General features: G+C 50.7%; 1 protein-coding gene and 2 long non-coding RNA genes across 8 annotated transcripts in view; 2 read left to right on the forward strand and 1 right to left on the reverse strand.

Annotated features, from left to right (window-relative positions):
• Positions 1 to 321: 321 nt before the first annotated feature.
• On the forward strand, positions 322 to 1,599 carry LOC144333549 (uncharacterized). Of its 2 annotated transcripts, none has more exons than XR_013402304.1 (2): positions 322 to 441; positions 1,518 to 1,599. It is a non-coding gene; the product is annotated as an uncharacterized LOC144333549 (long non-coding RNA). The 2 variants fall into 2 exon arrangements; XR_013402303.1 differs by lacking the exon at positions 322 to 441 and adding an exon at positions 1,190 to 1,433.
• Positions 1,600 to 5,069: 3,470 nt separating this feature from the next.
• On the reverse strand, positions 5,070 to 13,234 carry LOC144333546 (uncharacterized). The gene is made up of 2 exons (XR_013402300.1): positions 12,895 to 13,234; positions 5,070 to 7,091 (listed from the first exon to the last, which is right to left on the reverse strand). It is a non-coding gene; the product is annotated as an uncharacterized LOC144333546 (long non-coding RNA).
• Positions 13,235 to 14,489: 1,255 nt separating this feature from the next.
• The window catches only part of GAL3ST2 (galactose-3-O-sulfotransferase 2), a 29,434-nt gene continuing 27,251 nt past the window's right edge, over positions 14,490 to 16,672 (forward strand). The window contains exon 1 of one of the 5 annotated variants that reach the window (XM_077958159.1): positions 14,490 to 14,681. In XM_077958159.1, the coding sequence (XP_077814285.1) occupies positions 14,635 to 14,681 (47 nt within the window). In that variant the 5' untranslated portion in view covers positions 14,490 to 14,634. Of the gene's footprint in view, positions 14,682 to 15,586; positions 15,889 to 16,672 lie in introns of those variants that run through there. The other 4 variants (XM_077958160.1, XM_077958161.1, XM_077958163.1 and 1 more) reach the window with 4 other exon arrangements.

Consider the following 16,672-nt stretch of genomic DNA (forward strand, 5'->3'; position numbering starts at 1 on the left):
GACTGTTGCGGGAGGAAGAGGCTGTGGCTGCTCTTTCCCAGGGATCTGGCTCCAGGAGGCTCCGGTGACCATTGGGCTGGAGCAGACCAGTGCCGGGCACGTCCTGCCAGTGCCAGCCCCGCCGCCAGCCATGGGCACTTGTTCCTGGAGCTCCGTGGCTGGGTCCCACCATCTCCACTGCTGCCCTGCCCTGCCATGTTCACCTCCAGTTTATCCAGCAATGGGGAGGGGCTTCTTAGAACCCCCTCAGGCTTTCCTTTTGTGCCTTTAGATGACGTGAAATACAGCACAGCCAGGCAAAGCAGGTGCCAGAGACACCTGGCTGCCCCGAGGAACGGCCTGTCTGCCGTGGGGAAAACCCACACCGCGTGGTGGCCGGGAGGCCAGGAGTGTTCGCATGCCGGGAACCTGTTGTGTTTCTCTACCTGACAGGAAAATCTGGTAAGACCCGGTCACATCCAGGCGGACTGTGTGCCTCGCAACCCACAGGTTAACAGACTCCGAGTGACTGATGCGGGAGAGCTCGGTGAATCTGCATGAGGCCGCCGGCCTTGGTGCCCCGAGACAGCTCCCCCAGCGGCCATGTGACGGTGATGCGTGTCTGTGGTCAGGTGTGTGCAGAGTTCTGCACCGCCCGACCTCCCAGCCGGAGGCTCTGACAAGACCTGCGTCCACACGGAAGGAGCAGTGCAGAGCCCAAGTGTGTGGGGAGGAAGGTGGGTTCTGACCCCATCCTTCTGCAGCGGCTCCAGCCAGGGTGGTTGCGACGGGGGAGGTGCTGAGGGGGGCCTTTGTGTTTGGATTAGAAGCTGGCGATCGTCACATTAAGACCTCTAAGCTGCTGCAACGTGAGAAGATGTTACACAACCAGGGCCCTGGGCTGAGGCTGAGCAGGGGGCCGGGGAGTGGCGGGAGGGGCCCCAGGCAGGGCCAGAGCTGCCTGTGTACAGCAGGGGAGAGGGGAGAAGTTGCAGGCCTGGTGGTCTCAGCCCCAGGGAGAGTGCAGTGTCGGGGAGGACACTGCCCGTCCCTTCACTCCCGCAGGACGGCTGGCCCCTGGGAGGGCCCCTGGGGGAGCCAGTTTCCTGTAAGCAGAAGGGCAAGTGGTTGGGATCCAGGGGTGTCTGACGGTTGTGGACTCAGGCCCCAGAGGAAGGGTTTGGGATTTGGGGCTCCTGTGACCCCGCAGGTCCCTGAAGACGTCCGTCAGGACCCTGGCTGTGTGGAGGTGTAGGGTCCAGCCCTATAGGGCTTAGCGGGTGTTTTCCCTGTGTGTGGAGATGAGAGATTGTGATAAATAAAGACACAAGATAAAGAGAGAAAGAGAAAGCAGCTGGGCCCTGGGGACCACGACCATCAAGACGTGGAGACTGGTAGTGGCCCCGAACGGCTGGGCTCGCTGATATTTACTGCATCCAAGACAAGGGGGCAGGGTAAGGAGGGTGAATCTTCTAAGTGATTGACAAGGTGAAGTCAGTCATGTGATTACAGGATGGGGGCCCTTCCCTTTTCGGTAGCTGAAGCAGAGAGAGAAGGCAGCATACGTCGGCGTTTTCTTCTCTGCACTTATAAGAAAGATTAAAGACTTTAAGACTTTCACTATTTCTTTTACCGCCGTCTGCTACGAACTTCAAAGAGGAAGCAGGAGTGCGGGAGGAGCATGAAATGCAACGAAGAGTAATATTAAAAGCTAATGATTAATAATGTTTATAATAATGATTGATAATTGTCCATGATCATCTCTATATCTAATTTGTATTATGACTATTCTTATTCTAGCTATTTTCTTTATTATACTGAAACAGTTTGTGCCTTCAGTCTCTTGCCTCAGCACCTAGGTGCTCTCACCCACATGGAGGCAGAGGTGGCAGGCGTGCAGGGCAGCGTGCCTGGACCCAGATGGCAGGCACGTCACTGACCGGTGACCGGGGCTCTGCCCACCTGGCCCGGCGCGTTGGCCCCCTCGCTATGCGGCTTTGTGATGGCTGCTTTCCTGAGTCATCAGGGTTTAGGCCCTGTTCTGCTGCCTCTGAGCGCCTGTGACCTGCCAAGGCCTCTACCCTCGGCCTGGGTCCCTTGGGGTGTCGCTGACTGTCTGGGACCCTGAGGCTGCCCGTGTGGTAGGTGTGTCCACCCCTACACCCACCCAAGCAACGCAGAGGAATGAAAAATAATGCCTCGAGGAGCTGGTCCAGGGCCGGGAGCAGTGGCTGACGCCTGGAATCCCAGCACTTCGAGAGGCCGAGGTGGGAGGATTGCTTGAGCCCAGGAGTTTGAGAACAGCTTGGGCACACATGGTGAGACTGTCTCCACAAAAAATTAAAAATAGCCAGGTGTGGTGGCACGCACCTAGAGTTCCAGCTACAGAAGGTGGCACGCACCTAGAGTTCCAGCTACAGAAGGTGGCACGCACCTAGAGTTCCAGCTACAGAAGGTGGCACGCACCTAGAGTTCCAGCTACAGAAGGTGGCACGCACCTAGAGTTCCAGCTACAGAAGGTGGCACGCACCTAGAGTTCCAGCTACAGAAGGTGGCACGCACCTAGAGTTCCAGCTACAGAAGGTGGCACGCACCTAGAGTTCCAGCTACAGAAGGTGGCACGCACCTAGAGTTCCAGCTACAGAAGGTGGCACGCACCTAGAGTTCCAGCTACAGAAGGCTCTTACAGGGGAGGCGGGACAAGCCTGAGCTCAGGAGGTCGAGGCTACGGGGAACCCCAGGTGATTGTACCACTGCAGTCCAGCCTGGGTGACAGAGCGACGCCATCTCTCAGGAAAAATAAAAAGGAGCTGGTCAGGGAGGCCTAGAGCAAATAGCTGCTAGAATGTGGCACTGCCCAGGGCGGGGAGGGCTGGGGGGCCTTGAGGTGGACCAGGAGCCTGAGTTGAGGGTTGGGGGCAGGTGGAGGGACCGGGAGGCCCGGGGCTGTCTTAGGAGAGCCCTCCTGACACCTAGGCCCTGGGCCGGGTTCCTCCTGGTGGAACATCCCAGACCTGAGCCCTCCCGCTCACTTTTCCCTGGACCTACATGCAAGGAGCTGCGGCAGCCGTCTCCCCCCAGGCTGAGGCCCCAGGACAGGCCCCTCCTCACTTTGGTAGCGGTCAGACCCAGGGCGGGTGCAAGCCCTTGGCAATGCTCCCGACACTGCCCCTTGGACCTCAGGGGTGTGGGGAGGACAGACCAGGGCAGGACCCAGGAGGCCACGAGGGTGGGTGGGAGTCACGGTCCTGGCAGCCCCACATTCAAGGGCTCTGCCCTCCTGTACCCACCCCCGGAGGGGGAACCTCTTGAGGGAGCATGGGCCCTGTCTCCCTGCCTGCGCTTCTGGGAGATCAAGAGTTGCTGTGAAATTTCTAGAAGTGCCCGACCTGGCGGACGGGCATGGAGGCACCTCCTGGGTGTGCCCTGGCACGGCCTGACAGGGCTGGAGTCCTGATGGGCTGTGGGTAGGTCCTCAGACGGCCTCCCGGCTCCTGCCTCACCCCCTCCCCACAGGCCCTGTGCCAGCGGCAGGTCCTCAGACGGCCTCCCGGCTCCTGCCTCACCCCCTCCCCACGGGCCCTGTGCCAGCGGCAGGTCCTCAGACGGCCTCCCGGCTCCTGCCTCACCCCCTCCCCACGGGCCCTGTGCCAGCGGCAGGTCCTCAGACGGCCTCCCGGCTCCTGCCTCACCCCCTCCCCACGGGCCCTGTGCCAGCGGCAGGTCCTCAGACGGCCTCCCGGCTCCTGCCTCACCCCCTCCCCACGGGCCCTGTGCCAGCGGCAGGTCCTCAGACGGCCTCCCGGCTCCTGCCTCACCCCCTCCCCACGGGCCCTGTGCCAGCGGCAGGTCCTCAGACGGCCTCCCGGCTCCTGCCTCACCCCCTCCCCACGGGCCCTGTGCCAGCGGCAGGTCCTCAGACGGCCTCCCGGCTCCTGCCTCACCCCCTCCCCACGGGCCCTGTGCCAGCGGCAGGTCCTCAGACGGCCTCCCGGCTCCTGCCTCACCCCCTCCCCACGGGCCCTGTGCCAGCGGCAGGTCCTCAGACGGCCTCCCGGCTCCTGCCTCACCCCCTCCCCATGGGCCCTGTGCCAGCAGCAGGTCCTCAGACGGCCTCCTGGCTCCTGCCTCACCCCCTCCCCACGGGCCCTGTGCCAGCGGCTGTGAAAACAGAGGCCAGGAAGCGAGGTGGTGCTCCCTTTGTTTCTGGCAAAGCATGTGGCACCTGGAGCCACCTTCCGGGTTCACGGCCCTGGGGCCCTGGGGACGGAGGGAACGGGGTGCACAGTGGCCAGGGATGTTCAGCGTCACCGGTGGAAGGGGTGATACCCGTTCTTCCTGGTGTTGAGGGTTTGTGCCTTGACTCCGGAAAGCAGAGACTGTGGAGCAGGGCCCACTTCAAAGCACAGGGCTGGGGGCTGTGACCTTGGCCCTCTGTGGACAAGGGAAAGGTGGGTGGCCCTGGACTGGTGAAGGACTGGCCAGGAGGAGTTCTGTAGGGGCCCCCCTCCTGCCAGCCCCCAGCCCACAGTTGACCATTGCCTGCCCTGGAGCAGGAGACTTCCTTCCTGCTGCCCCGGACCTGGGATCTGAGACCCAGAAGCCAACTCCATCCTTTGTCTGTTCTGTTCTGAGGCTACCCCTGCCCCTACCTCCAGGTGGCCCTGGGCTTGCCTGACCACCCGCCTGCAGTGTTGGCTGAAGAGGGTAACATGCTTGCGCCCTGCTGGCTGCTGCTGGCTGCTCCCGGCTGCTCCCCGGTGGCTCCCTAGCGGCTCCCTGGTGGTGCCCTGACTGCGCCCCGCTGGCCTTGGGTCTGGTGGGCGTAGCCCTCCTGATGGCACCAGGTCACACGCTGGAGCACGTGGGCCTCGCGATGCTGATGGAGGCGGGTTCCTGGGCATGTGGAGCTGTCCCTTACACGAAGCACCTGAGGGGCCTCCGACCAGCCGGCCCCCCCACCCCAGGGGTTAGGGCTCTGCCATGGGGGTGTGGGCATCTGCTCTGACAAATGACATGTGCATTTGATTGGTGTTGGGGTCCGTGCCAGGGGTGGTGGAGAATGAAAAAACACACAAAAGACAAAGACACACAGAGAACATGGCGGCCGCGCTCAGAGCCTCTGCCTCACTTTATTTATACCCCATAAACCCCACGTCAGCAGAAAGAATGCAATGCAAAACAAACTTTCTTTTCCCACATGTAACCTTCTATTCAGTTCCTTGTTTCTATGCTCTTCCTTATCTGCCCGCCTTCTTGGCGCCTACGGGAGTTCATTAAAAGTTCAATTGGAGATACTGTCCTTGAGCCCTATCTATTCTCAGCATACTGTTTTCAAAGGCCCCTGCATTTCCCCCTTTTTGTTTTTGTTTTGCCTCAATCCTAAAAAGGTAGCCCATATTTGTTCCTGTGTTTTCTTTTGTTTTTGGAGGCGACGGAGGGAGCATCGAATCACCAAAAGAAGTAGACCCAATCCAAGTTCCCAAAGCAATATACTTCCAGAGATTGTAGAAATCCATGTTTTCATCTGGGTCCATGGGTTAAAGGCAGCAAGGCACTGACCCAGCTTCTGCAGGGTTACGGTTCCAGACAACACATGTAATTGTTGTCGAAATGCTTCGGAAATGTTCTGAGTGAGCTCTTGGATGTCCAAACTAATATTTTTATGGCCTACTAATAATTTTCAGATTTCGGTCCAATTCTGAGAGATATTAAAAGGCACAGGCGTTACACAAAATTGAGTGGAGTTCCAATCACATTGTAATGTCATCCGAGTACTGAGGACAGTGAGCTGATCTCCAAGCCATGTCAATGCTTGCTCCATGTTGTCCAATCTTTCAGCAAGTTGAGAATCAATGTTTCGTTGTTGAAGCCATAACCGGTGAGATTGTTCGTGCCATTGCTGCATAAATTCAGCATTTTGTATGCTTTGATGAAGAGCGAGCCCTGCTACGGCCGCAGTGGAGATGATGGCGACAAGGCTCATCACCGAGGCAATTATAAGTCCAAGGGCACGGAGGGTTCGCTGGAGAGAAGTCCAAGTATAAGTTTCAAGAGGTGATGCCCCCCACGGTCGCGTAAGGTTAACAGGTAGCAAAATTTCCTTACGAGCCCTGAGGATATAAATATCCCCAGTAAAGTTGTGCCACCAGGAATGATTGAGGCAAGACAAAAATGTACACGTATCTGTACAATTAACAATTCCCATATTATTATCACATGTCAAATTCCCCGCTAATAATAGGTAGGGCTTATGGACACAAGCAATAATATATCGGGAGGTATTCCGATATAACTGAATATGAAAGGAGTTATTTGGGTTAGAAAGATTAAGGGACATATTCCCCACAAAAGTGCTAATGGCATCGCCTGCAGCTAACAACTTCCAAAGATGACTCTGTACTTCAGGCCTCCTTCACGCCATACCAAGGTTTCATTATTGTTAGCAGCAATACTTTTATTTACCCGGTGCCATTTCAAAGGTATGTGACTAAATTTTGTTTGAAAATCACCGTGCACACTCCAATCAGTTATTTACATTCCATTGTATTCTAATAAAATCCGGGGTTTAGTTCCCCGACATTGTTGTCACTCCAGCACCTCAATATTAGGAGAAACCTCTAGAATAGGACAAAAAAGTAAAGAACTAGGAATAGTTTCATTACTATATACAGTATGATTATATTAAAAGCTTCTAGTTACAATAATAACAGTTTTAGCAGCCACATGACTATGATTATAATGAACAGCCCAAGCTTCATGCGATCTTCGGAGACAATGAGACTATTTCCCATACATATTGGAAGTCCTTCCACTCCAAATTGGTATGTGCTGATTATAATTGCTGTTTCCCATTCTATATTGTCCTTGTCTATATAGGGGGACGGCATCCAAGTGTCATTGGTGAAAACCTTAATTTCCGCCTCCCCCCAGGCGACTCCCTGATACAAGGGCGGAAAGGGAATATAAGTCCAACATTCATACAAAGCCTCACTAAGAGAAATAAGTCCCCCGCCGAGGCACATCTAACAAAGGAAGAAACGCATGCTGAATCCAGTTTTCTTTTCAACAGGGTTTCAATCATCTTGTAGGAAACCACTCAGGTCCGCTCCCTGTAAGGACAAGAGCATAGCCCCGTCCCTGTTTTAGAACTTGCCCTTGAACATACTTACCTTCTTCATTAGGATACCAAACCTTTCAATTGTCAGCGGGGACTATCACCGAGGGAGGTGAGGAAAGATGGGTTACGGCAGCGGAATCTTGCAATTGTCTCCATTGATTCAAAAAAATTAAGGTAAAAAGAACCTTCAAAATCTGGTTTCTGGGGGGCTCATTTCCCCCTTTTTGTTTTAGTAGTTGAGTTTTTTTGTTTTGTTTTGTTTTGTTTTGTTTTTTTGAGACAGAGTCTCGTTCTGTTGCCCAGGCTGGAGTGCAGTGGCCGGATCTCAGCTCACTGCAAGCTCCGCCTCCCGGGTTCACGCCATTCTCCTGCCTCAGCCTCCCGAGTAGCTGGGACTACAGGTGCCCACCACCTCGCCCAGCTAGTTTTTTTGTATTTTTTAGTAGAGACGGGGTTTCACCGTGTTAGCCAGGATGGTCTCGATCTCCTGACCTCATGATCCGCCTGTCTCGGCCTCCCAAAGTGCTGGGATTACAGGCTTGAGCCACCACGCCCAGCCTAGTAGTTGAGTTTTTAAAGTTAAATTTGCGTGCTCAATGATGGCTTGACCTTGACTGTTGCCCGGGATACCGGTGATATGTTGAATATTGTATTGCTGTAAGAAAACTTGTAATTTATGAGAGACATAGGCAGGGGCATTATTAGTTTTAAGTATAAGAGGAATGCCCATGATGGCGAAACAAACCAAGAGATGTGTAATAACAGAATCAGCTTTCTCAGATGGCAACGGAGTGGCCCATTGAAAATGAGAAAAGGTATCAATGGTATGATGAACATACTTTAATCGTCCAAAAGAAGGGCCATCTCATGGATTAACCCCAGGATGGAAGGATGGAATGCTCAAAGGAGCACAGGAAAGACAAGCTCGAATAAGAGAACGAGCTTGTTTTGTTCTGCAGCATGTAGGTGGCCGATTAAAAGCGAATCAATCTGAGTATTACCATGAACTAATGGTCCAGGAAATTGAGAATGAGAACAAAGATGAGTGATGAATAAAGGAGCTCGATGTTGGCTCAAAGTAGAAGATAACAAGGAAAAGAGTTTTTGAAGAGAAGAAGTAGCACAAAGAGGTAAAGTGGCCTGAGAAATATAAGAAGTAACATAAATGGCGTATTGAGAATCACTAACAATGTTACAACCAGTAGTAGGGAAATCAGTTAAGACCATGAGAATAGCAAACAGTTCTCCCTGTTGCACCGAGGGATAAGGATAAACTGTAACTCGAGATTGATGAACACTCCAATATCCAGCCTTACCATTGCTACTAGCATCAGTAAAAAAGGTAGGACCTTGAACAGGAAATACAGAAATTGGTGAGAAAGGCAACACAGAATGTTGTCTAAAAAATGAAAAGATCGGAGACTTAGGAGATTGGGTAGAAAATTGTCCAACAAAAGAAGCGCAAGCAACTTGCCAAGAATCAGAAGTTGCAAGAAGATAAGTGATCTGATTATGAGTGAATTGAGGAATAATTAAGGAAGGATCTCCTCCCCAAAGTTGTCGACAGTGACGCCGTCCTTTGATGATCAGTTCAGCTAAACGATCGATATAAGTAGCCAAGCGTTTAGATATTTTATTGGACAAAAAGATCCATTTTAGTGGTCGACTAGTTTGATGAATCATTCCTGTGGGAGAAGGTAAAGTATGAAATAAACAAAAGGAAGGGCCTTTTGAAGTTGCTCTTCAACAAGCTGGAGTTCCTGTAAAGCCAAAGGAGTTAAATGACGTGAGTTGTCCAAGTGACTGTCTCCTTCTAGAATAGAAAAAAGATGTTATAACTGATATGTTGGTATTCCTAAAACAGGACGCATCCAATTAATGTCTCCTAGAAGCTTTTGAAAATCATTTAATGTTTTTAAATGATCACGTCGAATTTGAATTTTTTGGGGTCGAATATTTTGTGTTCTTAAGGTATAACCTAAATATTGAATAGGAAAATCCAGTTAAATTTTTTCTGTGGCAATATTAAGTGAGTAGAAAGAAAGTTGGGTTTGTAATGATACAAAAGCATCTTGCTGCTTTTGTCTGGTGGGTGCAGCAAGAAGAATGTCATCCATATAATGATATAAAAAAACAGAAGGATGATGCTTTTGAACAGGATCCAAGGCCCTATGGACAAATTCTTGACACAAGTAGGGCTATTTAACGTACCTTGAGGTAAAACTTTCCATTGATATCGAGAAAGTGGCTGAAAATTATTAAAAACAGGGACAGAGAAGATCCATACAATGATAAATTAACACAGTTAGAAACTGATTGTTTACAGGATTTAAAGTCCTATGTATGAATTTTTGACATATAGTAGGGCTATTAAGTATACCCTGGGGAAGAAGCTTTTGCTGATATTTTTGAATAGGTTGTCCGTTATTATATTTAGGAATAATAAAGGCAAACTTTTTACAATCTTGAGGTTGTAATGGAATAGAGAAAAAACAATTTTTGAGATCTATGACCATTAATTTTTAACTTTCTGGGATAAGGGCAGGATTAGGAAGACCGGGCTGTAAACTTTCCCTAGGTTGAATGTAAACATTTATAGTTTTAAGAACAAGACAAAGACGGGAATTCCATGCAGAAGTACGTGGCTTTAGATTCCTCTCGGCCATTTGTTTTTTGACTTACTCTTTTTAAATCCTAAGTATTTCTTTAGATAATGGCCACTGTTTCACCTAAAGAGGAGTGGTCATTTTACACTTTAATTATAAAACTTGAGGCTGGTGAACAGTGGCTATGAGTTTAAAGGATTGTAGCCCATTTTGAACATCATATTTTTGACAGCTGAGGAAATATGAAGAATGTTTAAAAAAGCACCAAATTGTTATGAAAGATTTTGTCCCCAAAGATTAATATTGATAGGAATAATATAAAAAAACACTTGACCTTGTTGACCTTTAGGACCGACACAGGTTAAAGGTTCTACGTTTTGATAAACCACAGAAGCAGCACCCAAGCCAGTGAGTATAACTGAAACTTATCTTTTTTCCCATTGTATAGGCCACTAATTTAAACAAATAATAGACATATTCACCCCCATATCAATTAACCCTTTAAAAACTATTTCATTAATATGCAATGAACATAAGGGCTTTTGATTAGAAACTAAAGTTTCCCAAAAAACAGTTTTTTCTGTGCTACCAAACCCTCCCTATTGAGAATACGTTCCCCTGCCTCTAGGCATATAAATTGTGAACTTGTACCATAGTAATAATTTTATTAGTAACATCAAGATCAATGATTTCTGAAATCATCATTAACTTCCATATAGCACTGTTGTTTTGACCTAACAAAAGTCCTACATGTCCTTTTGGCAAAGGGCCACACACTCTAATAGCTAATTTATATACTCCTCTATTAGGAGACAAAGTATAAGGCTGAGTAATAGCTAAGTCAGCAGCGGCGCTCTGCTTAGTTGCCGCATAAAGCTGAGAAACTGGGGTAAGGTGTGGGATCCTTAAGGAGGACTTGAATTCATTCCTTGATGTTGTAGGCCATTGCTCACTGAATATTGTAGTAGACTTGTATTGTAATTGTTGGGGCCTCAAACCTGTGGGCCCCGACTCCCATTTCCCAGGAGAGGAGACAGTAAATTTCCACTTCTATCAGTTTTGGAACGACATTTATTTGTCCAATGTCGACCTTTATCACAACATTTGTACACCTCTGAAGGCAGCTTTCTGCCTCGAGGGATAAAAGTGTTCAATTTTTATGACATTCTTTTTTGAAATGTCTAGGTTTACCACACTGAAAGCAAATACCTTGTTTGTTATTTCCTTTTAAGGCTTTAGACAAAGCTCCAGCAAATAATTGAGCATTATAAATAGCCCCTCCAACACTAACACAAGTTTTAATATATTTATCTAAATTGGCCCCATTGGCCTGTAACGATTTTAACAATTTTTGACAGTCAGCATAAGCATTTTTAAAAGACAATGTTTGTAACAAAATTTTTGAAGCAAAGCCAGCACTCAAAATTTTCAAGACAGCATCCTGAAGACGGGCTACGAAATCTGGATAGGGTTCATTTGTGCCCTGTAAAATCTTCACAGAGGAAAGGGAACATTTTCCTGTTATCTCTACCTTATTTCAGGCCCTTAGAAACAAAGTCTTGATTTGAGTAAAGGCAACATCATCTAGACCAGCCTGAGCATTAAGAGTAGCATATTGGCCCGTGCCTGTGAGTTGTTCCTCAGTGGGTCCTGGGGGATCACACATAACATTTTTTCTAGCCTGTACATGTGCCTTGTCCATTTACCAGCTGTGCAATTATAACCACTGAGAACGATCAGGAAAAGCCTTCCCCAAAGTCTTCCAGTCTATAGGAATCATCAAATTTTCTGATGAAAAAATATCAAGAAGACCAAGGATAGGGGTCTATAGTTAGAAATGGCAGCTTTCATTTCTTTTAAAAATTTAATTTGTAAGGCATTAAATTGGACATTATTGCCACCATTTGAAAACTGAGCATTAGGTGCAAAAGAAGCACAAATAATTAGAAACAGATCCAGCTCCTTAAAAATTTTTTTTAAATTAAAAGTATATATAATATATAATAATACTCATACCCCCAAATATAAAGAATCCCAACATATTAATAAGAAAAGGCAAATAACCCAACCAAAAGTAGCAGAACAAAGAAATGACAATAAACCTATATGTCTAACATCATTACTCACTAGGAAATATGTATATTAATACCAAATTGAGAATCATTACATACACAATACAATGGTTAAAATTTAAAAACACAGAAAATATCAAGAGGTAGTTAATGTGTTCAGCAACTCGAATACTCAACTTCTGTTTGGAGTGTAAATTAGTGGAACCTATGCACCCCTATAACATAACAATTCCCTAGCTGGGGTTATTAATACTATATTAATATTAATAGTTAATATTAATGTGCTTATTTATTGACTATTGAAATACTCATAATATTTTAACAAACAATAAGATATACATATACATTGGTTTTGACATATTAAACAGGTGTTTAGTATAAATTTAAAGTATGTCTGATGTGAACAGGGCTTCAACTTTGCCAAACAAAGGTAAAGATAAGGAAGCCGGGTGGTTGGAGGCTCTGGAAAATCCTTTTTTAACAGGGCAGAAGGAAAAGAAACAGGGAAAGCTCGCAAAGGTGAATTAGAAGAATATATCTGTAATATTTGTTGAAGCATTTCCATAATACACTGCATGTCAGAATTTCCCTTAGAAGAAGGAAGAGCTGGCTTTTTCTCTTCTCCCCCTTTTGCTACCCCCCCATCCTCTGTTATCCTGGCACAAATGGGCTCCGTTTCAGATTTATTTTTTTCCCAAATCCTCAGATACCTTTCCTCCTGTGGCTACATCACCACACTCTGAATCAGTCTCAAGTAACTCTAATGTCTGAGTGATAGAGTTACACAAGGTCCACAATTTTAGAGGCATAATATCCCCTAACTGGAGAGCTCTAAGCAGAGCTTCTACTACCTGTAACCATTCTCTGTGATTCAGCTGCACTTTAGTCTGATACTGAAACCAGTAACAATGTTGTTCAACATGGGCAAACAATCGCTTCAAAGTCTTTTTCTTTCACTTCTACTCCTATAGACAGCAACAGTCCTTGAAACAGCCGTAAATATTCTGAGGCCAGAGAGATGGAATTCCCATAATGAAAGCTTAAGAAGGTTCCCCTTAACAATATCCGGGCCTTACCCGCCCCTAGGGGGTTCCCCTTCTTGTTCTCCCCTACTCACCCGTGCTGACCCTGCTCGCTGCGCCACTTGTTGGGGTCCGTGCCGGGCGTGGTGGAGAATGAAAGAACACACAAAAGACAAAGACACACAGAGAACATGGCGGCCGCACTCAGAGCCTCTGCCTCACTTTATTTATACCCCATAAACCCCCCGTCAGCAGAAAGAATGCAATGCAAAACAAACTTTCTTTTCCCACATGTAACCTTCTACTCAGTTCCTTGTTTCTATGCTCTTCCTTATCTGCCCGCCTTCTTGGAGCCTACAGGAGTTCATTAAAAGTTCAATTGGAGATACTGTCCTTGAGCCCTATCTATTCTCAGCATACTGTTTTCTTTCTTTCTTTTTTTTTTTTTTTTTGAGACGGAGTCTCGCTCTGTCACCCAGGCTGGAGTGCAGTGGCGCAATCTCGGCTCACTGCAAGCTCCGCCTCCCGGGTTCACGCCATTCTCCGGCCTCAGCCTCCCAAGTAGCTGGGACTACAGGCGCCCACCACTGCGCCCCGCTAATTTTTTTCTATTTTTTTAGTAGAGACGGGGTTTCACCATGGTCTCGATCTCCTGACCTTGTGATCCGCCCGCCTCAGCCTTCCAAAGTGCTGGGATTACAGGCGTGAGCCACTGCGCCCGGCCAACATACTGTTTTCTTTTTTTTTTTTTTTTTGAGACGGAGTCTCACTCTGTCGCCCAGGCTGGAGTGCAGTGGCTGGATCTCAGCTCACTGCAAGCTCCGCCTCCCGGGTTCACGCCATTCTCCTGCCTCAGCCTCCCGAGTAGCTGGGACTACAGGCGCCCACAACCGCGCCCGGCTAATTTTTTGTATTTTTAGTAGAGACGGGGTTTCACCGTGGTCTCGATCTCCTGACCTTGTGATCCGCCCGCCTCGGCCTCCCAAAGTGCTGGGATTACAGGCGTGAGCCGCCGCGCCCGGCCAAACAACATACTGTTTTCAAAGGCCCCTGCAGATTGGTGTTCCTGAGTCACTGTGGACCAGGCAGCCTGCCAGAGCGGCTGATTCTCAGCGGGGAGCTGGGGCCCGGCAGACACCCTGACTCCCTGGGGCTCCCAGCAGGGACCCCCCCACTGGCAACAGGTAGCCTCCTCCGTCTGGCTGCCGGGCCTCTGTCCCTTTCCCAGCCTGGGGCTGGGGCCACAGCTCCACTCCACACCGCACTGTCCTTGTCTGCCCCCGCAGAGCGTGAAGGTGGCTGGTGGCTGAGGACCCCTTGCCCAGGCCCACACTTCTTGCTCAGGCCCCATAAATCACTTGGGATCTGGAGAGCTGGGACTTCGACCTGGGAGGGAGGCACCTGGCCATGACCCTCAGGCGTGTGTAGGGAGGTGCCTGGCTGTGACTCTCAGGCCGTGACCCTCAGGCGTGTGTCCCTGGCAAGTTGCTGTCCACCGGCCCCGCCGTCTGTCACGCGTGGCTCGGCCAAGGTGATTCTGGGGTAAAGACCCATGAGGCGCCATCTTCTTTGTTCCCAGGCTGAGCCTGTGGTGCCCTGGGCAGAGTGGGTGGAAGAAGCCGCGGGGAGGCCTCCTTAATGGTGGAGTGAGCGCCCACGTGGATGTCTCTTGACGGTGGAATGCAGAGGGCGCAGGGCGTGCCAGGTGGAGAGCTGCCCAGCCATGCTAGCAAGGCCCCGGCATCCCTCCCACCTGCCATTAGCACCGGGAGCTGCTCTGCGGGCCCCTCCTGCAGACTCGGGCTCTGGAGGTCTACAGAGCAGCCGGGAGGGTGATGCCCAGGCAGGGTGGAGGCCCCAGGCCCCTGGGTTGCAGGTGGAGGTAAATGGGGAAGGGGGGCTGGGGGTCTCTGGGCCTCTCACCAGCAGCTGCCCAGCCCAGGGTCTCTGATACCAGAGAGTCCACGTCTGCTCGGTCCCTCCTCCGAGCCCGTCAACCCACCCTCATTCCTGCCTCCGTGGCTATGTGGTCTGCACCCACCCGAACCAGGCACTGGCTGGGGCAGGGAGGCTGCCTTGGGCTGGGGCCAATCCCGGAATCCAGGCTCAGTTGGCACCAACAGGGAGGTGTGATGGGAAGGTGGAGAACTTGGCGTCGGAGGGCATGGCGGCCACCAGGGCTGGTGGGATGGGGTGAGGGTGGTGGTGACTCGTGGCCTGTAGCTCTGAGGAGCATCTGGCCTTCCTGTGGATTCGCTGTAGCACCTGGTCACAATGTTGCAGCATTTCCCTGGCTGCTTGTCTCTGAATTAATATCTATTTCCTGAAGAGAGAAATTAATTTTCATGCCGTAAAAGCTAAACAAATATTTCTATTTATTTTGCACTCCTGTTGTCCTGTTTCAGAACTTATTGTCCAGCCCAAGATTTTAAAAAGTCAGATTTTCATTGGTGTGAAGCAGGCGCAGGAGGAGGAGGGGGAGGAAGAGAGGAGGAGGAGGATGGGGAGGAGGGGGAGGAAGAAGAGGAGGAGGAGGGGCAGGAAGCTGGGGACTCGGGCTGGGCTTTCCTTGCTCATCCTCACAATGGCCGCAGGGCCCGCTGCCCTCTCGTCTGCGTCAGGTCCTGAGTTCCGAGTCCAGAAGCCTTCGCTGTGCTGTTGGAGGCCACCAAGCCTGTCCCTTGTGGGGACAGCTCCCTCCAAGCCCCACTGGGGGATGGACACTGAGGGTGGGGCAGGGGAGCAGGGGTAGGTCCCAGGCAGGTCCTCCCAGGGCCTGGTGAACACAGCGGCCCATCGAGGTTCCCCAGACTCCCTCAGCCAGTTCTTCCCGAGAACAGAACAGTTAAGACCAAGCCCTCCGATGGAGGTGCAGGGAAAGGGCGTGGCTCCCGTCCCAGGAGGCAGGTGAGCTTCTGGGGATTCCAGCTCACCTGCCCCAGAGCCGCACCCTGACTGTGCCTGTGCCCCGGGGAACCCAGAGCCGGCAGGGGTCGAGGCGGTGGGACCTCGGGGGAGCTCAAGCCTCGACTGTCCCCTCCCTGGAGGCTGGAGGCCAAGATGGTGTCCACGCTGGGCGGCTTGCAGAGGTAAGGGGGGCAACTGGGCCCTCCCAGGTGGACAAAGCGCGTCATCTGTGGCTATTCTGAGAGACTGACAGGAGTGGGTTTTGTGTTTGTCTTTCAAAGGAAGTGACTTGGATTTGGAGGCTGTTCCTAGTCAGGTTTCCCTGAATTCACCTGCCTTGGCTTCATTTCGGACGTAGGGGGCCCCTCCTGCCCAGGCCTGGGGCTGCTCCTGGGTATTTGGGGGTTCTGGGATGTGGGGCCCAGTGAGGAAGCTGTCCCCCAACACTGTGGCATGGAGATGGTCGAGTGTCCAGGTGATGGCCGGGGAGGGCGAGACCTGCTGGGCTTGGGACCTCCCAGTCTCAGTCTGCGGCTCAGGCCCGTGGCCGGGCTGTGGTGGTGGGAGTGCGGGGCGCTTGCTGGAACGCTGGTCATGTGTGCGCATTAGGATGCTCCCGGGGCTCTGGGTGGTGAGGGGAAGCTGGGCTCTGCTGTGCTGTCTGCCTTCTATAAACAGAGGGGAGGTGGATTTCTTCCCAGTTAGGTTTGAAGGGGAGGTAGGTGTAGCTAGGAATGCCTTGCATTTTCCTTCTCCTGCTCACCATCCTGTTTGGGGTGATTCCAGGGCAGTTCAAAGCCGTTCCTGTGCTCGCAGGTCCCTGCCTCCCCAGGGCCTGTGCCGCCATGAATTCAATCACTTTCCTTTAAGGGGTGACTTAAAATCAGCTGTTGGGGCACTGGCCAAGGACACCCCGTCACAGGGCTGAGAGGTGTGGGGCCGGCTGCCTGGCCTGGACCGTCGTAG

This window comes from Macaca mulatta, chromosome 12 (assembly GCF_049350105.2).
Source record: "Macaca mulatta isolate MMU2019108-1 chromosome 12, T2T-MMU8v2.0, whole genome shotgun sequence".
Classification (NCBI taxonomy): domain Eukaryota; kingdom Metazoa; phylum Chordata; class Mammalia; order Primates; family Cercopithecidae; genus Macaca; species Macaca mulatta.